Here is a 22,869-nt window from a genome sequence, read left to right as displayed (position 1 = left end):
ACTGGCATAGCTGGGATAGGGAAAATTCAGCCCGAGTCAGTTGTTTGAATGAAAGTGAGACCAAGAAACTGCGCTTCCTACTCCTTCACCAAAAATTTACAGTAAAGACGCCACGTTACGCCAGCATACCTGAAGAAATCGATATGGTTCGAAGGTTTATAAAAGTAGTCAAATAAATTTTCATCAAGAACCTTCAACGTGTTCAATAAATTTTCACTATGATAATTCTCAGCATGCCCACTGGACGACTAAGGAGTCTCTCAATGATCTCTAGCTTACCCTATCCTATTCAATGTGCTTCCCTTTTCTCTCTACGGAAGCTCTTAATTACGAACCTTATCTATCCTCTTTCTTCCTCAACTAAATTTTTCATCCCTTGCTAAGTTTCTTTATCTACCAGATGTCTGTTTTTTTAATACGTGACTAGCCTAGATCCAATCTTTTCATTTACCTCATTCACCTTGTGAATTTTGAAATACCACTTGCCAAACACCGTCGCATCACATTTAAGTCAGCCATCATTAAAGCAACAAAACTTGTGTTGAAAGAACTGTGCTGCTGTAGCAGACATTTTGACAAGAGGACTTCTCGAAAATCTTCGACAACAATCGCATTAAGAGAAAACGGACAACTGCCCTCATATACACGCGTAAAAACTAGACCCACACACGTAGGTGTAGACTTGCAGCTAGCCTTTCTTTCACACAGTCCACCTGTAAATACGCCTCACTGAAACCATCAGCACGCATGTGGTGTTTTGTAAGGTATCAACACACACACAAAAAAACCTGAGCAACCAGAAGTCGTCGCCTCTACAACGCTCATCGATAAATTTAATCTTGGTGTTTTGCGAAACCCACAAGGCTCACTGACGCATTCATTTCCCGTATTTTTAAATGAGTGCGCTTCGTAAATATCCTTTACTCCGTTTTCGTGGCTGTGGCTAAATATCTTAAAGCGATAGAAAAGAGAAACAATGACCTTGTGGAGGCTGAAAAACTGCGCTCTGGAAAATCGAATACTTTAAGCTTCACTGTCATGAGTTCATTGCTAGTGGAAAAAATCAAGACTGAAGTTTAATTTTTATATTTATGCGCGTGACGTAACCAATTTCAAAACAAAATTTCGTATTTTCACAGCATTGATGGGATGAAAATTTCCGAAACATCACATGCTAAGCCTATGGCACTCACATATTACAAAGTACCTAATTGCTATCGAGTGCAAGCTCAGTAGGACACACTAGACGGCATCGAAATTTACTACGTCAGGATGTTCGGTGGGGGAAACTCACAGTGTCGTCTTTGCCCACTTTTTTCTTTTCGCGTGTTTTGTCGGTTACTAAGCGTCATGTCGTGGTAAGAGTGGTGTTTTCGGGATTGTGAAATTGGATTTCACTAATACGCGAAAGATCGTTCTGCTCTTTAGTGTCACCTTTCAGCATCAATTTCCTCTTACACTCGGAGCAGTGGTTGAGTAGGTGGCCACTGGTATTGTTATTTATTAAAAATTCACGTTGGCGAGTTTTTAGGTTCGGAGTGAGCACACTTAAATACACCTTTGTTTTTCGCTGAAATGCAACACTTATTGCCTTCAAATAGATTTTAGAAATAGAAACACACATCGTCTCACAGGGAGCTCCAAAATATGCGTCGCAAAGTGGTTGGGGTATCGCGTGTGATTTTTGCGCAATTAGGTATCGCTTTGGAATGCTTATTGTTATTTTGTATTTATTATTCTTACTTATTGAATGAAGGAGAAGCGTTGCCTTTGACATCAAGCGAAAGCCAAGAAAATACGCCCTCGACTAAATTCCGAACGTGCGATCCATTGTATGTACATTGGGGGGCAACTGAACGAAAGTGTAGCGTGAGCAGTCGTTGAAAATGCGAATGCATTTCTCAGTCGGGCTATGTCAGGCGTCCGGCGGCGTCCACTCACTGGCAAGTGTTATCTCGGTGCTCTCACTCTTTCTTCTATAGCAACAGCTGCGGGGACGCACGCTTATTGTCTCCCTTTGCAACCGGTTTAACTGGTGCAGGTGTTGAGGGTGCAGTAGCGGAGAGTGAGCGAAGAGAAAACTGCCCTCAGACGTGCGAGGGCGTTTGAATCGCGGGAGCCCTGATGGGGCTCCCGCATGGGTGGAAAGAGTGTACGAGAGGGTAGGTGCAGTGCTTCGCCGCTTTTTCTCTCTTCAATTGCTCTCTTTCTTTCCTGCGCTCCACATTCCCGTTCACTCACACGTACGTATATATAAATGGAGTGAAGAGTGAGCCTGACTCTCGACTGTTCACTGGCTGATCAAGGTTCAAATAAATTGTTGCGGTCGAAATACTCGTCTCGTCACTAATTTACGCCTTTATAATTACTACGCCATGTACTATTGGGGCAATAAATGCATTCGCATTTCTTCACGATTCCTTTCAGGGAGATGGTCAATTTTTAAAGACGATAGCCTTTCTTTGGGTACTTCAAATCAAAAAGTTTGGTATGTCTGTCTGTCAGTACATTTGTCTGTTTTTCCTCCAAAACCGTTACAGCAACGATCAAAATGCAACCTCATCTGCAGCGCCAGCCAATAATGCTCAAGTTTCAACCTCCATGTTTGAGCGATCATCATTGAACGGCAATTATTGCGCATTTATTAGGCCCAATAGCAACACGTCAATAATAATGGCATGTCTGTTTACACTAGAGAAGGTATACATGACGATTTCTTAGGACTGTAGCGTTTATTACGTGGCGCTGACGATGTAACAATATACACAAAAACGCAAGTGTTTCCAACAATTTGCTAAGACGACATGATGGTGGCACCTAACTGTCGCTTTGCGTTCTACACCCTGTTCTCTCTGAGACAGGCGCGAACGCCATCCTTCATTTTCGAAGATAACTGCAATATAGCGCTCGTTTCTCACAAGCCTCGGTGCGCTTGTTCGCCTCCTCTGTACTGATCAAGACACTCTAACCCAGTGCCTCCAGAATACGATTCACCGATGTTCTCGCGCAGAACATCAAATAAGCGTTTTGTTCAATCTCTCCAGACGCAAGACTATTGTCTTTTGACGACATTTTTGGTGAAACATGCAGATACGGGGCTTTTTTTTACTAGCATACGCTGCCTGCGTCAGCCTTGCGAGGCAAGAGACGGGGGAAGCGACAGTTTTGCGTATGTCTTCGTAAGATGGCACAAGACGCGAGCATGCGCAGTGGGGGTATAGATACACCACCACTGCCGACGTCGAAGCGCGACATCATGCAATGAAGAAATGCTCCAAGTTTCAAAAATGCTGGATTGGAAGCTTCCGCGATGCTTTGCCAGCAATATTGAAGACTGCATTTGCCTTCCGAAAATCCCAGCAAAATGCTGTTTTCTTCTGCTGCCCACTTATACATCAAGTGGATCTGATCTGTCACTGTTGAGGCTACGTTCGTTATTACTTAAAATATAGTTGCTTTTGATGAAATTACCCCCATAGGTGAGTATCAGGGACTTTATCTCCAATAAAATTTGCCTTGAATTCGGAGCTTAAGAAAAAAAGTATAGTAACATGAGGACACACTTTACGCACTATCTCATTCAAAAGGGTTGCCTCGTTAAATTCGTTGGCCGTAAAAAAGACGCTTTTTCTATCTATCTATCTATCTATCTATCTATCTATCTATCTATCTATCTATCTATCTATCTATCTATCTATCTATCTATCTATCTATCTATCTATCTATCTATCTATCTATGACCTTCAACTCTCCTGGTCATTTCGATGATGGTATCTTTACCAGAGTTGACGCTGCATAACATGACAGCATGTCAAGCACAAGTGGCTAGTCATAACATGAAAATCACGAAATCTATGCCGAAGTTATATTTCATTGTGTTGCTGCGCTTGCTGTAGTTTCGTTCACAAGGCATAATACAAAACTTGTATGGTATGACATTACTGCATGGCGAACATAAATGACACACCCAAATGGGAAATCATGACATGCATGTCAATTATTTCATGACTACACGCCACGCTCAAGGTATGGTCTCGGTCGTTTCGCTAGCTTCACATATACCAAATTTAGTATTTTGGGACATGAAAGAATAACGAAGCTTTATGGCTGGTGCAAATATGATAATTGTGAGATTTGTGTCATGTGAGAACATGACAACATAAGACGCTCGTGATGCACTCGCAGCCATTTCGCTATAGCCCTACATATGCAAAAATTTGATATGGCGTGACTTGAATGGACAATGAAGGTAAATGACATGTCCAAACATGACATCTTGGTAGGAAGCGCAGCTACTATTACACAGAACACACAACACAAGCGCTTCCTACCAAGATGAATTCATACGAACTGGCCCGATAACATTGTTTATTGGCAAACATGACAATCTTGACATGCGTGTCGTGTAAAACAGGACTACATGCTACACACATAGCGCGCTCGGGGCCGTTTTGCTAGCTTCTCCTGCACCAAGTTTGCTATTACGTGAACTGAATGAACGACCAACACAAGTTTACGATACATCATAATCGTGACATGGAAGCCATGTACGGCATACTTCATGTCCGCCTCGTAACATTGTGCTTATTTTAAAGTGACATAAATTACTTCCTCATTCGTGCTTCGCTTATCATCGATTCCCACTGTACGTGATATCTCCCAATTTTTTAAACTAGTGTTTTAGACATATACACTCTACCAAGAATTCAGCAATAACATACTGCAGCTGAACATAATGCCACAGTACACTACCTTATAATTACCAAATGTACTGATAGCAGATTAGATTTTATTAGAACCAGTGTACCAGCATCGCAAGCTATGTATATACTCTAATTAATATTACATGTACTCTGCTAGGTATGTACCATGCTTAGACATGAAGAAAGCACAGTGGGCAAGGCAACAAATGAGGGCTAACGATATCATGGTTGAAATTGAGAAGAAGAAATTAACACGGGCAGGAGGCGTAGGCTATAGGCAGGATAACCGCTAGTCATTAAGGGTAACTAACTGGATTCCAAGAGTAGGTGATTGTGTGATGGAGAGAAAGAAAGTTATGTGGGCAAATTAGATTAAGAAGTTTGCAGATATAACGGCGAAGCAGAAAACACAGGACCGCCTTGATAGGCCGAACATGGGAGAGGCCTTCACCCTGCAATGGGCGTGTTCAGGCTGATGATGGTGATGTCCAAAATACTTCAAGCGCTGTGACACGCAGAGAATGTAGTATCACCATCGTAAAACAATTATGACAAAATAGTATTAATTTCATACCAGTGCTGTGTAGATCGTTCCAGAAAGCCCGATAGCGATGTTGCACCACAACAGGGGAGCATTGAAGACTGGAAGAGATGGTAAATATGGCGAAGCTGTCTCAGTAAGTATGCAAACAATGTGAAACTGATTACCTGCTTTTTTTTTACTTTGAGTCAATCAACAGTACACGTATACTGAGTTAAATTTTTAGGCACCTTTAGCTCCAACTCTGCTAGCCTCAACACACTTTTACAACACACATTTTTAAAGGCAACACACAAGCGTATTACTGAGTATCGCTCTAATTTATCAGTAATTAGGAATAATGACTTCGAAACCTGTGAATGAGTAAGTTGTGCATGTTTCAAAGTTTTAGAATTTCGGAACATTCAACATTCAGTCGAACAAGCACCGCTAATCCCAATACATAATTAGGTTGATTATAATGAATAACTTCACCAAAATGCGCGCCTTTTTTGCAGTGTTTACCGTGCTTCGCTACTCAACGGTAGACTGAGGGCTACATTTCGGTGGCAGTGGTGTCCTTTTCATGGACAATAGTTATTAGAGGTTCATCCGATGATCTAAATATTCGAAGCGCTCCATCACAGCTCACCCCGTCATAACCCTTTGAGGGAACATGGCACAAATGTGTCCTACGTTTTCTTCTTTAGTATAAGCTTTCTCCGCCGCTTCGTGTTGTCATCAGCTCAATACTCTTCTTAGCGTATGAATAACATTTTGAAAATCACAAAATGTGTTCGGCACGATTGCGTATATAGATACCAGTGATATGTTCAGTGTAAATCATCTTGTGCTGTAGAACGTTTTTTTAAATGCAGTGTCATATTGTGTGCAAGATAGCTAAAAGTCTATATTTATGGTATTTTTATCCTTTCTGAAACTTGAAAGAAGTAATTTTGGTATGCAAATTTTAAATGTTCATCAAAATCGGAGCAGTATACCAGCCGAAATTATTCTTGGAACAGTACGCACAAAAGATGAAGCAATTCCCTACTTAGCCTAACTTCACACGATGCACACATTGCTGTTTTTTCTCAATATACAAGACCATTCCTGTTTCTGAAAACAATGCTTTGTTACAAAGAAGGTCCTCAAGATATTTTTATTCTGTTTTACTTATATGAGGGCATTGGAAACTAGACGAAAAAGCTGAGGCTAAAATGGTGTTTCTGAAATTGAGTGCCAAAGGTAAAGAATGACAAAATTGGGGCTTTACGCAGCCAGGAAGTGAAACAGAAGACAGATGAACATTGTCTATGAGAAAAGCTAAAATTTCAATCCTGAATAGAGCTCACGAATCTGACTCAGCAGTTGCAAGCGCAATTACAGGTTTCATTGTATTCAGTTACATCCTGTTGAAGTAAGTCACCATGATTCTTGACCACAAATATATATGTGAGCAGAAATTCATGCATAACTGAGGTGTTTTTCCTTGTCTACACCAAAAAAATAAACAAAAATACGTTGATGCGTTTGATAAATGCGAAGACCACGGACAGAGCTGCTGGGCTGAACACAACTGGCCGAGGCATAGATTGAGTACCACATCTCAAAATAAGGTATCCTGCAATTTTTCGCACAGTTTTTAAGTGTCCCTCTGTACCACTTGTATAGGGTGTTCTTATCCTAGAAATTTGGCAAAATGATTACAGCTTGGTGCCATCATGACACAAAGAGACAGGTACTGTTCCACTTTCAAGGGCAAAGCTCCTTAAGCCGTGACTCATGTGTCCGCAATATGTTTAGTAGTAGTAGTAGTAATAGTAGTAGTAGTAGTAGTAGTAGTAGTACTAGTAGTAGTAGTAGTAGTAGTAGTAGTAGTAGTAGTAGTAGTCGTAATAGTAGGTAGCCACCTTCGTGGCCGGACTACAGGAGTGGCACGCGCGCACTCTTTTGAGTTGAGGAGGAAACCCGTGCACGTTAACCATAAAAAATAGTTTTTTCTGATGAACTAAGCTTCAGAGACGAGTATCGATGACTTAAACTTCAATAAAATTTGGCTTGATTTTAATGCTTACTAATAAAACTAGTAACAGAACGACGCACTTCAAGCGCTATGTGGCGCGAGAAGGTTGACACGTTAAACTCGCTGGGGGTAATATTTTTGGTTTTAGCAAGGTTTAGCAAGGTTGGGCCACAGTGCCATGAACTAGCAGCGGTGAAAGGTGGGAACTTCTCACCTTTCACAACCGCTAGTTCATGGCACTGTGACCACAGGATGGCACTGGATGGCGGTGCTTCTACAAGATGAATATATGAATAAAAGAGCAACATTGTGGTACTTCGATTCTTCACTAGATGGATGGACGGATGGACAGACGGACAAATGGACGGATGGACGGATGAACGGATAGACAGACAGACAGACAGACAGACAGACAGACAGACAGAGAGACAGACAGACAGACAGACAGACAGACAGACAGACAGACAGACAGACAGACAGACAGACAGACAGATGCACGGACACACGGGCAGAAAGACGGACGCATGGATGGACGGACCTATGGATGGAAAGACGCACGGATGGACGCAGGAATGGATGCACAGACGGGCGTACGAATGGACGCATGGACGGCCGCATGGAAGGACGGACGAACACATGAATGGACACAAAGATGTATGCAGGTACACAAGGACAGACGGATGCACCGACGGAATGATGGACGCTTTGCCCCATTCATCATCACGCATTCGTGGATATGCTGCATTTTTTTCGAATGCACTTCATGGGTCGGTGGGACACATACGTCCCACTTTTCTGGCGTAAAATAATGGTCATATCAGTAGCACGTATAATGGTATTGGTTCATCTCTTAACTGAATAAAGACGCACGCATACACACGAACTCTAGAACGAGGAAATGCTCACGAGATGTTGTGTGCATTTTCTTGTGGTGTCCGTGTCGGTGTGTGCACCTTACTCAGTTAAATGATCATGGTAGTGTATTTACTGGCATTTGTATCATACTGTTTCTAGGCACAATATTTAAGTATTACACAGAAATAACTTATGTTAACCTGTAAATGCATTGATTAACCCACAAAGGGATAATATATAGTAGCTTTGATACCCACAGCTGAACGATATCAATAACTTCCCCAATTGTCCCATCAACAATAAAGAACAGCAATGATTAGGGTGTGGACGTGATAAGAGCTAGGGGCAATGGGTGTCCTACTTTATGTCTTAATATCTTGCGTTGTTTACGTTGGAGAAAACGAAGCTCTTATATCACGCTTAACTGCGCGATTCGCTACCAAAACATCGTGGGCAATCAAAATTTCGAATTGAACACATGCCTACAAAACAGAATCTGAATTTAGGTTAGTAAAAGCTTTATTGATTATTCGCGACATTATTTATCGGGGTTAAGCCACAAGCACCCCAGTCTAAGTCAAGAATTGAAGAAAATATCAGTGAATCCTTCACTAAACCCAAAGCCACGCAAGTATTAAAAACAGAACTGGGAAATTCCGAAGACTAATCGTATTGCTTGTTGGCCGTTGCTTGGCTTTAGGTAGATAATGATAGGTTGCTTCTACGTTAAATCTCGGTTTAGAGAGATTCAGTTACACCACACAGAGTTACAAGGAGACACTTCGCAAATTTTCAGATTCCAGAGAGAGAAACTCCCTCTGAAACCAAACACTCGCACATCTCGTACAGTTACGGGCACGATAGGAATGTTCATCTAAACAGAAACTCCCCCTGAAATAAAACATTCGTACCTCTAGATCTACGGGCACGTCGTCATTTGCACGTATTTCATTGTTTTGGGGTCTCCTCGCTGCCGCCGTTGTCTTAGGTGCGAAGCGGATCTTTGACTAGCCTGTGTAACGGTGTCCCTCCATCCGCACCGCTCACCTTGCCGCAGGTGTTGGAGCGGTGCCAATTAGCTCACACCCTCTTAGCAGTGCGCAGTGATGTCTCTCTTTCCCACCTGCCACGCGCTCGCCACGTGTCAGCTCTATCTCTCTGACCGATGCTTAGCTCCACTCGTCATCAATCACGCCATGAATACGCTTTTTTTTGCCGTTCTATAGCGTTGAGCTGCTTTGTTTATTAGTGGACAAGTGGTTTTAGTGGAACTACCCCATTTCTGTAATACATACCCGTTGAATAATCATGATATGATTGTTGAAAAAATATCGACGAAGAAGAGTACGAGGAGGGCTGGCCTTGAGCTTAAGACCACGTGCAGCAGCAGCCCAATGCGGCTGTGGTGTAATATAAATAAACCGCTTTTTTCGACACAATCGGAGGTTCCATGCTCTATAAGTGGTGCTGGAAACCATCAGAACAGCAAACAATACTGATGAACCCAAGGTAATCGTTTTCTCGCTCATGGATTCGACCAACCGACTAACAGCCGCACAACGCGCAGACGCACCATGAAAGCTCTCCAACTGAAGCAAAATATGAGAGACCCTAATTAACACGCATTATCAACGAGGCAGAAGAAACGCTCACTCAAGAAAGTGTCACGAAAAAAGTTTTTCATTCTCAACGAACGCCTCAACCAGCTGCACACTGGCTCGAAGGCCACTGACTTCGTCATCGTCCCTCTGCTATCAACTACGGAAGCGGAGACAGAGTTTGACGGGGTTGTGGGATACAACGATCGAGCCACACCTACGTCAGCGAAGCTGAAGTATAAGCTACGCCGACTTCATGATTCCAGGAACTATACGACGGCGTTATCGTACGGAAAGATGAAGTGACAGACCATAAGACAAGAACAGGGAGCCAAGTGGAGTCCGAAGTAATGAAAATGATATCCGAGGGACGTAACAGCACCTAAAACCAAAACCTAGGAGCTGCTTCACTCCGAAACGCGTCCCAACAGCGGTCACAAGCCAACGAGTCATCATATTCCTTTGTGGTGTTACACAGCAGTGGTTCGGACGACTCACGTGTTATTAAACTGAAGTCTACGCCTCACCCACAGTTTATTCTCGCTAATCTGAAAAGGGTACTGACGGCTTTGAAATTGCTATGGCACACTGACACCGGCGTGTTACCTTGTATAGTACGGTAAACGCTAAGAAACTCGTTCAGCAAATGGCCGAGAAGAAATGCTTCATCCTGTCGACCACATCTCGATTACACTACTTACGTGGCAGGTTGAAGTCTTTCTCAGTTAAGAGGAAACAGAATCCCGGAAAACATAAGACTGGTGAATGGCTAACAGGACGAGCATGTACCCGAGAATGGTGGACAGGAATCGGACGGCTTGCTTGCGAAGAAAATGAGTGGTCACCACGAAGTATCTTCACCAACTCTACCAAGCATGCTACAGTTTGGTTAGACAACATGCTTCGAAAGCGAAGTGGACAATTTAAACTATCGTCTCACGGGCTGTTGAGCATATTGTTGCGGGTTCGCGGCTATGCAGCTATGCGGGCGGTGCGAAGAAGAAGACGACGACGTTTTTGGGCTGTTCGAAAATACACAACGGCTGCCATCTTGACTGCTGGAGTACTTTTCTACTCTAAAGTAGTAAATACATTCGCAACATTTTGGTGGAGGTGCCGGGTACGACGCAAGACGGAACTTCGAAGCGGACGTGTTCACGACTGCCCGACCATGGCAACAGAAACCAATTCTGCCGCTCCTGTTTCAGCCGCGACTCCGGCGCAGCCTGTACAGCCGGTCGTATTGACGCAACCGCGCGACCCTGGCAACTTCTGCGGCACCGACCATGTTGACGTTGACGACTGGATTCCGAAGTTCGAGCGGTTTGCAGCAGTGTACCGGTGGGACCCTACGATGATGCTCGCCAACGTTGGCTTCTATCTCTGCGGAACAGCTGGCGCGTGGTTCGAGGCTCATGAAGCGGACATAACCAGCTGGGATACTTGCAAACAGAAGCTTCGTGACCTGTTTGGTAAGGCCGTCGGACGCCAGCGGGCCGCTTCTAAAGAACTCTCTGGTCGGGCACAAACTACGACCGAATCATATGTCACCTACATCCTTGACGTTCTCGCCCTTTGCCATCGTGCCGACCCCAACATGTCCGAGGAAGACAAAGTAAGCCATTTACTTAAAGGCATTGCAGATGATGCTTTTAACATACTGGTTTCCAAAGACTGTTCCACCATTGATGACATCATCAAAGAGTGCCGCCGATTCGAAGAGCTGAAGAGTCGCCGGGTCGCCAAGAATTTCTTGCGTCTTCCGAACACGGCCGCTACGTCATCTTGCGAGGACCTTCAGCCGCCATGCAGTCAACCACATAACAACGAGAGTGTGGTTCGCATCGTTCGTAGAGAAATCGAGGCCGCGTCTCCGTCTTTTCTGACCCGCCCATCTGATGATCGACCAACGATCTCGTTGATCCAACAGGTCGTGAGAGAGGAGCTGGCAAACGTTGGGCTGCAGCCTGTATGTTCGTTGACGGAACCTCGGGTCAGTACCATAGCGCCTTCTCCTGCACCAGAAAGATTCCGCCGCTATCGTGATCCTGCTCAGTGGAGGACACAGGACGACAAGCCTATATGTTTTCATTGTCATGGTGTAGGACACATCTCCCGCTACTGTCGTTTCCGCACGTATCCACCTCGGTCGTTTCCTGGCTATCGACGTGACGACAACCACCGGCCCCTGCAGTACAGCGCTCGTGACGATGGACCGTACAATGGCACTCCTGCGACGCCAGTCCGCCGGTCCAGCCGTTCGCCGTCCCCGCATGACCGTCGCTCCAGGTCACCTCAGCACCGCCGCTATTCGTCGCCCCACCCTAGTGGACGCCCTTCTTCGGAAAACTGAGCAATGCAGCTCCCGGAGGTGACGCTGCATTGGACTCCCGACCTGAAAACCCTCTGCTGACCTTGACTACGGACAAAAACCTGCTTGATGTAGAAGTGGATGGCCTTCCTGTTACTGCCCTTATTGACACCGGCGCACATATTTCAATTCTGAGCTCTGACCTCCGTGCACGATTAAACAAGGTCCTTACGCCGCCAGAGTCCCTATTTGTACGTGTCGCTAGTGGAGCGACCCCGGCTGTGCTCGGAATGTGCACCGCGCGTGTGAGATTCGCCGACCGCCAGACGTCCGTTCTATTCCATGTTCTCGCTCACTGTCCACATGACGTCATCCTTGGACTCGATTTTTTGTCCGACCACTCCGCTGTAATTGACTGCTCAGCCGGCGTCGTGCAACTTGACTTGCCTGCGGCCACCGAAGAGTCGAAGATGGTACAGAACAAGCTTTCGTGCGCTGAGTTTGTTCGCCTCCCACCCCAAGCCCTAACTTGTGTCACAGTTGAACCATATCCCAGTGTTCCGGATGGGGATTACGTGGTCTTTCCCTCTCCTGGTGTTTTACTGGCCCGCAACGTTTCCTCCCCGTACACCATATTAACTGTCACAGCGAACAAGACGTGCCTTCCTCTTCTGAACTTCGGACTCAGCCCTCAAATCCTACCACAAGGCATTGTTCTCGCCACTCTTTCACCGTCACACGAGTGCCAGATCTCATCAGTGTACCAACAGAAAAAAACCCTTTTCGAGAACTATGGTGCATGAAGAGTTTGTTGGCAAAAGATCGACGAAGAAGAGGACGAAGAGGGCTGGCCATAGGATCACGTGCAGCAGCAGCAGCAGCAACCCATGGAGTCGGGCGGTGGTTTGACTGAATATGCCCCCTTTTCTACGCAGCAAGAAGCTCGATTTTCTATAATAGTATTCATATTAAAATATAAAGAGCTTCACTGTTAAGATTTGGGTGGAGTGCTCACTCAAAGGTCCCACTTTGTGCCATGAACGCGAAACGTGTACGTACAGGTAACTTTAATGGAGACATAACTTCGCACATGCTTTTAGTCGCGGTTGACAGTGTAAGAAAAACACGAACTCAAAAGAGGATCAGATTCATAGGCCACTTAGGTGGTACTGCTGAACATGCCTGGCAATATATGTAACCAGTCTCAAAGACTGTGTGCTTGTTCAACCAAATCTTGCCTGTACCTACCAGTATCTGCTTTCTCCTTCTGTTATTTTGCGGTTGGAAAAATAAGGGAATGTCTAAGAGGCATGCGAAAGAAATCGCGGTAATGTAGTATCATTATTCTCAAGTGCTTTCTCTTGAAAAAGCTCGTAGGTAATACCAAAACTGAACAACTTTGCCGGTTTCGCTTTTATCTAAAAAAACTGCTTGCAGGTGTTGGTGCCATATATGAGGCTGCGAAGAAATTTTAATAAACTAACAAGCCCAAGCAAAAAATGAAACTCCAGAGCAGTACATGCACGTCACCATCGTCGACAGGCTTGCGTCAAGCTGCGAAACTCCAGATGGAGTCCCGGTTTTGGGAATTAATGTTTACGGTGCTTTATTTTGTCGCTTAAACTTTACCGAGTAATGGCGTGAGCTTTCGCTGAAGCATTGCGGTAAATATAAGACAGATATGAGTACCGAGAAAGTATATAAAACATCTGTTGCGTTGAGTCATCACGCACAAGCGCACTAAGCAAACCAGTGATAGTAGTGGAAAAACCTATGCTCTGTACGATTTCATAAGGCTACAAGCAACGATTGAGTACTACCCCATATATACTGAATTGTGGGAAAAGTGTCAAGAAACCAAGCATGCGCATAAATAAGGGTAATCTATCATTGCTATAGTGAGAAGCTTGAAATATATTATAAGTGTTCTCATAGTTTTCGCAGACCCAATCAGTGCAGCTCGTGTCCTTCCCGTAAACCTGGCTTATCCTATGCATCGCAGTTACGAACATTTGGTATTATAAATGTTTGAAACAGGTTAGTGCCGAAACTTGATTTGACGCAGCGATGCTGAAACATTTACAAGTAATTTTACAGAAAGGAGTAACTTTCTAAGACAACCTTCTTACAGTGCGATTTAGTAAAATCGTTTTCGCCTGGCCGAAGATCCTGAAAATAATGAAACTGAATTATAATACGCTGCCTTCCTACACTATGAGAAGTTGAGGAGGAAGAGGGGTATTGAGGGAAAAACTAACCGGGAGGGGAAGTAACTAAGCTGTCTTTCAAGGGTATCTGTGAGGCTACTTCTCCACCACCTTCATCCCGCTACTGCTCAAGGAAGACACTTTTACTTTTTGCGCAACAAGAAAAATGAGTTCTTGGCTTACTTAACCAGCAGTTTGAAGTGCGCTCAGGCATGCAATCAGATGCACAATCTACATGCAAGCATCACATCCGTAAATAAGTAGATTCACACTCACGACCGTTGAATCAGCAGGCGCGCTCACTAACCGCTACACCAGACAACCCGACAGCATCGTCGGGAATAAAACGAGTGGATGTAGGCACCGATAAGCCGTTTGAGCACTGCGCAAAAATTCTTTGTTCAACCCCCCAAAAGGACGCTTTATTTCCTTGTAGAAAGTGCCGTTTCCCCGTGCAGTGTGCCAGCTTTTGCACACATTTCGTCTTTTCGAGGAACAAAGCACCCCTTTCAGGTAAACTGCGCACTTGCTCTGGATAATTTTCAGAATGTAATTACTCTTTTTGTGATGGCAGACCTCCTAAAACAATTAGTGGCTTTAATTATCAGAATAATTACAGAAGTGCCATTTATTGATTTCTAAATCACTTCAGTTAGGGGATCATGTCATATAAAAAACTAGGAGCCCAAAAGAGCTTGTTGTCGCTTTGTGGTTCTCGCAGAAGCAACCACTCGAAGTTACTGACAAATTATGAAATAGCACCTATTTCGCCAATGAAACTGAAATCGAAGTTAGTGTGTGAGCATCCCACTCTTCAGAGATGTCCAGAATGAGCAAACATCTTTGTACTATCAATCAATTTATATTGCTTTGCCGTTGTGTGGGGCATTGTCTGCTATTAAAGCACGCTTGGCCCTCGTAGGATAAAAATTGTTGAATTAACACCAAGCCGATTACTATAGTGAGAAGTGAGACCATAGTCATCTTCGTTAGTTGCACGCAGGGAAGCTTTGGTTTGGGTTTTACAGTTGATTTTGCTTAAAATGACATGCTCCAGAATAATTATAGCGGGCCGTTTTTATCTATGATTCTAAAGAAAAGAAGTCTTAACGCAGGAAGCGCACTCAGTGATCCGACCACCTGTATTCCTCAACACTCGACCAGCTGTATTTCATCGTCTTTTCATCATAAGATATTAGGAAGGCAACTGGCCAACATTCCAGTTCTCTTAATTTTGATAATTTTCGACACATTGCTCGAAACACCCATCACATCAAAACTTCTTTTATGATAAAACGGAAAATTACACACACCTATTCTTTTCACAGACATTGACTTAAGAAAAAAAAGTTTCTCAATTTTTTAGCTAATTTCACACTTCCTAAGTCATGGGAGGCTTATACAGAAGTCGTTACCACTAGTGTTCGTGCCATGGGCAAGTGCGCTAGGAGCTGTCAAAGCGGCTTAGCTCACTGTATGGGAAGTTCATGTATTCTTGATAAGTACACGAGCTCAACGAAGGTCTGCATAGTTCCAGTCGCCTTTTAAAACAAATATGATGTTGGCTTTGTGCTGGGACAATCCTTTGTGCAGTACTATGTGACTTCTACACCAAGTGTTTTTTTTTTTGTCAATATGTGTGCACCTTATGATCACGTATGCCGCAAAATATTTATATGAGTAGTTCCTCTCTCTCAAAAGGGCTTACTTTGCTCTTGTTTATGAATAGAAAGTATGGTGCCACAGATGACCAGAAAAAGTATGGCTATGAGTGTCCCTCTAACTGCACTGAATAATATTACTATCGGCGCTTCTCGCGAGTGAAGATGAACCGATTTCTTCAGGATGTTCAAATTCTCGCTGTGGTAGTTTTAAGCCTGGGCATCGCAGGTCTTTGCCTCGACAGCCACTCACTTTCACGCGCCCCCAGCCAGAGGCGATGCTGTGAATGTTTGGTAATCCAGCAACCAGTCGCATGCAACGTAGCGGCGTGTTATATCAAACAGGAATATCATATGACACAGTATAAAGTACCTTACTTTGAAGTGCGTGGATCTTCTAGACTCAAAGTGTTCCGCGCGCTTGAAAGCTGAATGAAATTTGAGTATGAATACCTGGCCTTACTCCTGAAGAATCTTTTCTGCCGTTGCCTCTAGGAAAACAGTTTGGGTTATGAACATTGACTCCTATTTTCTCGCATGAATACGCCTTTCATAAAGACATGCGACTTTCTATCATTCGTGAAGAGATATCACTACGATGGCGGTTCATAACCTAATAAGGTCTCCCCGCTTTTTTTTCATGTCCTGTTTTTCGCAGAAGTAGACCATAACTCAGATTTCTAAGTAATTGATACATACCTTTGACCAGCATGACTGATGCTGCAAGAATAGATATGGCACCACAACTTTGCTGAAACGAAAATTGAGCAAACTTCAGAATTGCCTCTTCGAAGCCTGGATACTGCATCATAATACAGATATGTACAATGACGTATGGTGGTTATCATAGTAGCCTTCAGAAATGCACCTCTAAGTTAAGAGGTGCATTATTAAAACTTGTTTGTTTGGAGCTTTTATCAACTTTTAAGTACTGTAAATGTACCACACGTCTAGCGTACAGAGACCAATGTTGCCGTGCAGAATTTTCAAGAATAACCTCTTATGAGAAGTTTAATACTATTAGCGTGTTCGGGCGGATTAGCTGCATTCTTGAATTACTCGACAAGACTGCACTACCGAAAAATACCGTGAAGGGCGTCCGTTTTTCGCCCTCTTGAGGACAAATCTTGAAAATTTTGTTATTTATTTATGGCGGCACTTCAAACATATCAAAAACATACAATGATGTGAAATTCGGCCATGTAGCCACCAGGTCAGCCACTTCGCGTGTAGCCTCTGACAAATGAAACGCTAAACAATTACAGACAAGAACAGTTTTCGCATGTCACAAATTCATATTACCATCTGCTTCCGGCAATTATGCTCTGTCTTACATGTTTTTGCAAGATATATGTACACACAAAAATCATCTTGGTATTTCATCTACTGGCGAAAATAAAATTGAAGAAATGCGTCTAATGATGATAATATGTGGGGTTTAAGGTCCCACAACCACCATAAGATTATGAGAGACGCCGTGGTGGAGGGCTCCGGAAATTTCGACCACCTGGGGTTCTTTAACGTGCACCCAAATATGAGCAAACGGGCTTTCAGCACTTCCGCCTCCACCGAAAATGCAGCTGCCGCAGCCGGCATTCGATTCCGCGACGTGCGGGTCAGCAGCCGAGTACCTTAGCAAAAACACCACCGCGTAGGGGCAATATGTGCGTCTAGGCAGGACTTTTATATAGTTACTACTTGATTTGCTATGATGTACATGAATGGATAAACAATAACAAAATTATAGTTACAAAATTATAAAATTTTCATACGCCACGGAATTTCTTGCAAAAGCAAAGTGGCATGAGTCTTACCGAAAGAAAAATATAGATGGCGCTTGCCGTCAGTGCAATCGCTTTGTTGAATCGTAGGCGAATATACTGCATAAAAAAGGTTATTTGTTTAGAACATTCAAAATAACAATGGCACACAGGAAGAACAGCTTACATCTCGACAACTACGTCGCTTCAGTCATGGTTGAACACAAGTCCATCCCCCAAATGCCCCTTTCAAGTGCTGTCAGATTATGCACTCGACTGACATTTCATCTTATGACTGCGTAATCAATCACAAATGTGAATGTGCCGTAAATGCATCCGAATGTATCCCACAAAAAACGTTCAGTGCTAGTCATTTTATACTATAAATATTTACTTGCTGTTAATCCGTGAATTTCGTAGCTTCCATGCAGATGAGCACACCCTGTAAACCAAGTCAGCCATTTCAAGCATCACAGGTGTAGGTTACATATATCTTAAAGCACTGACATCGTTGTTTCGCTGGAATACTCAAAACTTAGTTTCAAGAAAAGCAGGTTTTCTCGGGATCTAGAGAACGACTATGTAAATGATCGTGACTACATTGTCACTGATATTGTAGATGTAGAAATATCAACTTTAACATGTCGTACCCCGGCATCATTTCCGGCAAGCCTCGCTGCTTTTGGAAATGTACACTACTCGTAAAAGCTGATAACGATGTCTTTCACCAGAAAACTTTACAGGACGAGATATCCCAAAGGCCACAAACTGCCTGAAAAGAAATCCACTAGAACCAATGTGCTCAGCGAAAGATAAGTTGTGCCGGCATACGTCACCTACGTTTTCAGCTTGACAATTTTGGTGAAAAAGACGGTGCTTTAGCAATGTACTAGATAGGGAGAGAGGCAGATGCCACTTGGCTTTTCACAGTGTTTTTAATGTCGGGTCATGATGTATTTTGCTGGAACAAGTAAACAGTTTACGACATGGTCTTTTAGATGCCAGATAACCTTGACGCCTAACTTTTCATGAGGAGCAGTGAGACGCTACCTTACGCCGCTCGGAAGCTGATATTCAGGAGGTGATTCTGGACTGTTCTGGTGGACCAGAGCAGTCCTGCTTCAAGTAGTTTTTTCCCCCTATGTTTCATTGCCAACTTATATTGCAGGCCACATAAAGCTGTTTAAAAGGAAATGAAGTTGTCCGTTCATTTTTTTATTGAGATAGAAAAAAAAACGAAGGAGTTTTGTCACCGTTACCTGGCGACGGCTACCCCTTTCCACTTATTTGGTACAATTAAAAATATAAAAAACAATAGCACGTATACATATATACAGTCCTACATAGGTGACAGCAAAAGTTCCCCTATATGGGCAGAACAAACACGTAGACAACACGCTCACTTTCAACTTTTGCCCGCTCAATATTAGTCCCAAATCTTCGTTTCTTCGAAGAACTGTTGCAGCACCTTTACTGCTTTGCCGTTTGCTTTGCATGGCCATGGACCTTGTATTTTATTAAACCCGAATGGTCGCGCAGGATATAACCTATGCAGTTCTTGTTCTTGTCGCTTTCGGTGTGTGTCGTGTTTCGGGCAGTCGAGCAAGAAGTGATATTTTCGTCGTCGTGGCCGCATGAACACGCTGACGATGTTGCACGATGAATGCGAAGTAGGAAGTGCTTTGTGTAAGCAGTTCCGAGTCGTAGGCGATGAAAAATTGTGTCGATACGTTTTGGGAGGTGACGGTCTAATTGGTATTCAAGATTAAGATCAACAGAATATAGGATCGATTCCTTTGTTTTTTCTGTGAACCAGGTAGACAGGCATATATCATGTTTTGTTGTTCTTAAATTTCTATTTACATCATATTGAAATACCGGAATGAGGCACGTTTGCGTAAATAATGAGTGGTTTTTGCCAACTCATCCACCATTTCATTTTCCCTAATTCCGCAATGACTTGGGACCCACTGAAATGCCACTCAATGATTCGACTTCGTAGCTTCTGAGAGCTCTTTTAGTATAGCGTATACTATACGCACATCAATGTGTCTTGAAGTGGCACTTTCCACACATGCCAGTGCTGCCAGAGAGTCTGTAATTACCACCCATTTTCTTCGTGTCGTTGAAAGTTCAATAGAGCTTATGGCTAGCAAAATCACTACTTGCTCCGACGTTGTTAAAGAAAAAAGGTGTCCCAACCGACATGCATATTCTTCGTGCAATTCCGGAATTATGAATGCTGATGTCACTGTCTCTTTGGTGACAGAGCCGTCAGTGTACACATGAGTGTATCCTTGGTACCTGTCAAAGAGATAATGTGATGCCAACTGCTGAGCGGCCACGGTTGGCACTTCATGTTTGCTGCGAAGTCCTTCTATTGACGTTTCAATAGTTGCTACCTCAAGCAGCCATGGAGGGTAGTTTTGGTCCAGTGGCCAATGTGTCGACACAGGAAGCCGGGAAATGTACTGTTGATACACATGGTGTATTTGCACTCCAGAACGGTTCACGATGTTGGATATGAGCGTATGGGAAGGGTGTTGTGTGACTAGACGAAAGAGGTGCCGACATGTGTCCACATTTTTAATTACTATAAATTGGGTTCTCTTGCCTCTGCCAGTGTCAAAGGACTTGATGTTGCCTGTGGAACCTCCCGACATATGAGTAAGCTTCGTGCTTGTAACAGCTGAAGTCGGTGTAGCGATGTCGGTGTAGAGATCGGTGTAGAGATGTTGTGGAGAACTGCTGGCGCAGAGTAGGCAATTTTCTGTCGGAGTAGTGCACAATGGACGTGGAGGAGAGACGCTGATGTAGCGCCCCATTTTGTTCCCGCGATGCCACGTATAACATTTATGCTGCTGTTAACTTGATTTTCTTGATCAGCAATATGCTGACTCCATCTGAGTTGGCTATGTAAGGTAACGCCAAGGAAACGATGCTTTCGTGCGATTTCTATTTTCTGGCCATCCACAAAAGCTTCAATTTTTCACTCTTTTTCTCGTGAATGACAGAACTACAGATTTGGCGTGAGAAATCTGCATGCCTCGCTTTTTGAGGTAGTCACTTATTGCGTCTAGTCCTTGTTGAAGCCAATGTTCGATCACTTCTAGTGATCTGTGAGACGTCCATATGCATATGTCGTCTGCATACATGAATATGTTCAAGGCTTCGGGCAGTACTTCTGGAAGACCTGCCATTGAAGCATTGAAAAGAAGCGGACTTAGAACGCTTCCTTGGGGTACACCTCAGCTCATGCTGAAGCGATCGCTATCTCCTTTATTGGTTGAAATATATATTTGTCTGTTACATAGGAAGTTGGCGATCCATTGAAGGATACGACCTGAACCCCAAGTGAGGTAAGCCCGTGCAGCACAGAAAGGTGACTCACAGAGTCGAACGCCTTCTTAATATCTATGAATGCCGCAACAGCCATGTTTCCACAGCTCATCTCATGTTCTACAAATGTAACGAGGTCGAAGACGCAGTCCATTGTGCATCACCGTCATCTGAAGCCAGCCATCTGTTCTCGAAGTGAGCTGTTAGCTTCAATCCACCACTGTAATCTTCTGTCAACCATTTTTTCCATTACTTTAGATACACAGCTAGTGAGGCTGACTGGTCGGAATGAGTCAAGCGAAAGCGGTGATTTACCGGGCTTCAGTAGTGGGACGATTTTCGCGACCTTCCAACACATTGGAACGTACGCTTTCGTCCACATGTCGTTATATATCCGTAGAACAACTGGCATGCCATTCATTCATTCATGACTGATATTCCTGCTTAGTATAGAAAGCTCATTTCATCCTTATTTTAATGATTGCTCACTGTTGTACTAATAAAATTAGACTGTGGCGCATGAAGCGTCGTTTTTATTGTTTATATTTTACCAAAAAGTGCTGCATGCAGCTTCTCAGCTGTCCCCTTGTTCCTACACAGAGCCGGTCGTTAAGAGTATTGTGTACCGGCCACAGCATGCGCATAATGATCTGTTACTTTCATCATTATCTCAATCTGTATACTCTATAATCAGATATAATTTTGGTAATAAATCTTCCTAACATATTTGGTAGAGGTAACTGCGAAGCTTCTATCATTCAACCACCATGAAAGATTGGTTGTGTACGACATAGTCTTCATGCTTCGGGCTATGAACAAACTCGCTTCTTTTTTATTGTTGTGCTTTCTTTCTTGTTCAGAAAAAAACCACTCAATGGGAGTATCCTGAGCTTATTCGAGTTTATGAGACTAAGAAAGTCAATGTGCTTAGCTGAAACTGCTGAACATTTGTCGAACATCATTATGCGACAAAGAACCCTGAGCCACGCGGAGCCACATGGAGCTCAAAGAAAAAAGTTTAAGCAATATACGGCCCACCATTCACACGCTACTTACATGTCATGCGTTGCAGTTTCTGTAGTAATTAGCATGAAATTTCCTTCGAGCGTTCTGCGATGAATCTCTAAGCATTATTTAACAAAAAAAAGTTTACCTTAGTGACATTGGAAGGAAAAACTTGCTTGAAGCATCTGCCTACTAACTATGCACCACCCAGACAATGTCGATGTCTCGAAGATATACTGTAGATGATAAAATTGGCTCGAAGTATATTGTTGCGGGTCTATAAAGCATCAGTTCTACGTGTATTCCCCTGCTCTGTTGCAGATGCGCGAAGCACCATGTAGCCACTTTTAATACCTTTCCTTCGAACTTTTGGGTATCATATTTTTTCTTTGCAATCTATTACTATATATTTTACTATGCTATATCTGTCAGGGTAACACGTAGGCGACGTTGTAGTGTACCCCAGCCTCCAACATTTTTTGTTAACAGTCACTGCGTGTCTAAAGAAAAAATCGTCCCCGTATCTGCATGTAATCTGCCAATATCGTCGAAAGATGATAGTCTTTCGTGTGGAGAGAGTGAACAAAACACTTATTTGATGTTATGCGCAAGAAAATCGGTGAATGGTATTCCGAAGGCGCTGCAATAGAACGTACAGCGGGAAAACTAGCGCATCAAGTCACGTCACACGTGAGACATGACCACCATCTGGCAGTTCTTTAAAGACGATAGTCTTTCTTGAAGACCTTCGACGCAAAACTTTTGGTCTGACTGTCTGTCTGCCTGAACAATTTACTGTTTGTGCACTTTTACCGGCATTTGGTACTTGAAATGGCCGACCCCATACGCAGCGACCACCAATGTTGCTCAAGGTTAAGCGTTCA

The 22,869-nt window shown here is 43.5% G+C and overlaps 1 protein-coding gene across 1 annotated transcript in view; it reads right to left on the bottom strand.

Annotated features, from left to right (window-relative positions):
* The window catches only part of LOC119179080 (sodium-coupled monocarboxylate transporter 2-like), a 115,587-nt gene extending 97,829 nt beyond the window's left edge, over window positions 1-17,758 (bottom strand). Inside the window, exons 1-3 of the mRNA XM_075869653.1 lie at window positions 17,696-17,758; window positions 16,581-16,632; window positions 5,278-5,345 (exon numbers count right to left, since the gene is read on the bottom strand). Of these exons, the coding sequence (XP_075725768.1) occupies window positions 5,278-5,345; window positions 16,581-16,593 (81 nt within the window). The 5' untranslated portion in view covers window positions 16,594-16,632; window positions 17,696-17,758. The remainder of the gene's footprint in view (window positions 1-5,277; window positions 5,346-16,580; window positions 16,633-17,695) is intronic.
* Between the last annotated feature and the right edge of the window lie 5,111 nt (window positions 17,759-22,869).

Source organism: Rhipicephalus microplus, chromosome 7 (assembly GCF_043290135.1).
Source record: "Rhipicephalus microplus isolate Deutch F79 chromosome 7, USDA_Rmic, whole genome shotgun sequence".
Lineage (NCBI taxonomy): Eukaryota > Metazoa > Arthropoda > Arachnida > Ixodida > Ixodidae > Rhipicephalus > Rhipicephalus microplus.
The sequence above is the reverse complement of the archived record's forward strand: the minus strand, read 5'-3'. Positions and strand labels throughout refer to the sequence as shown.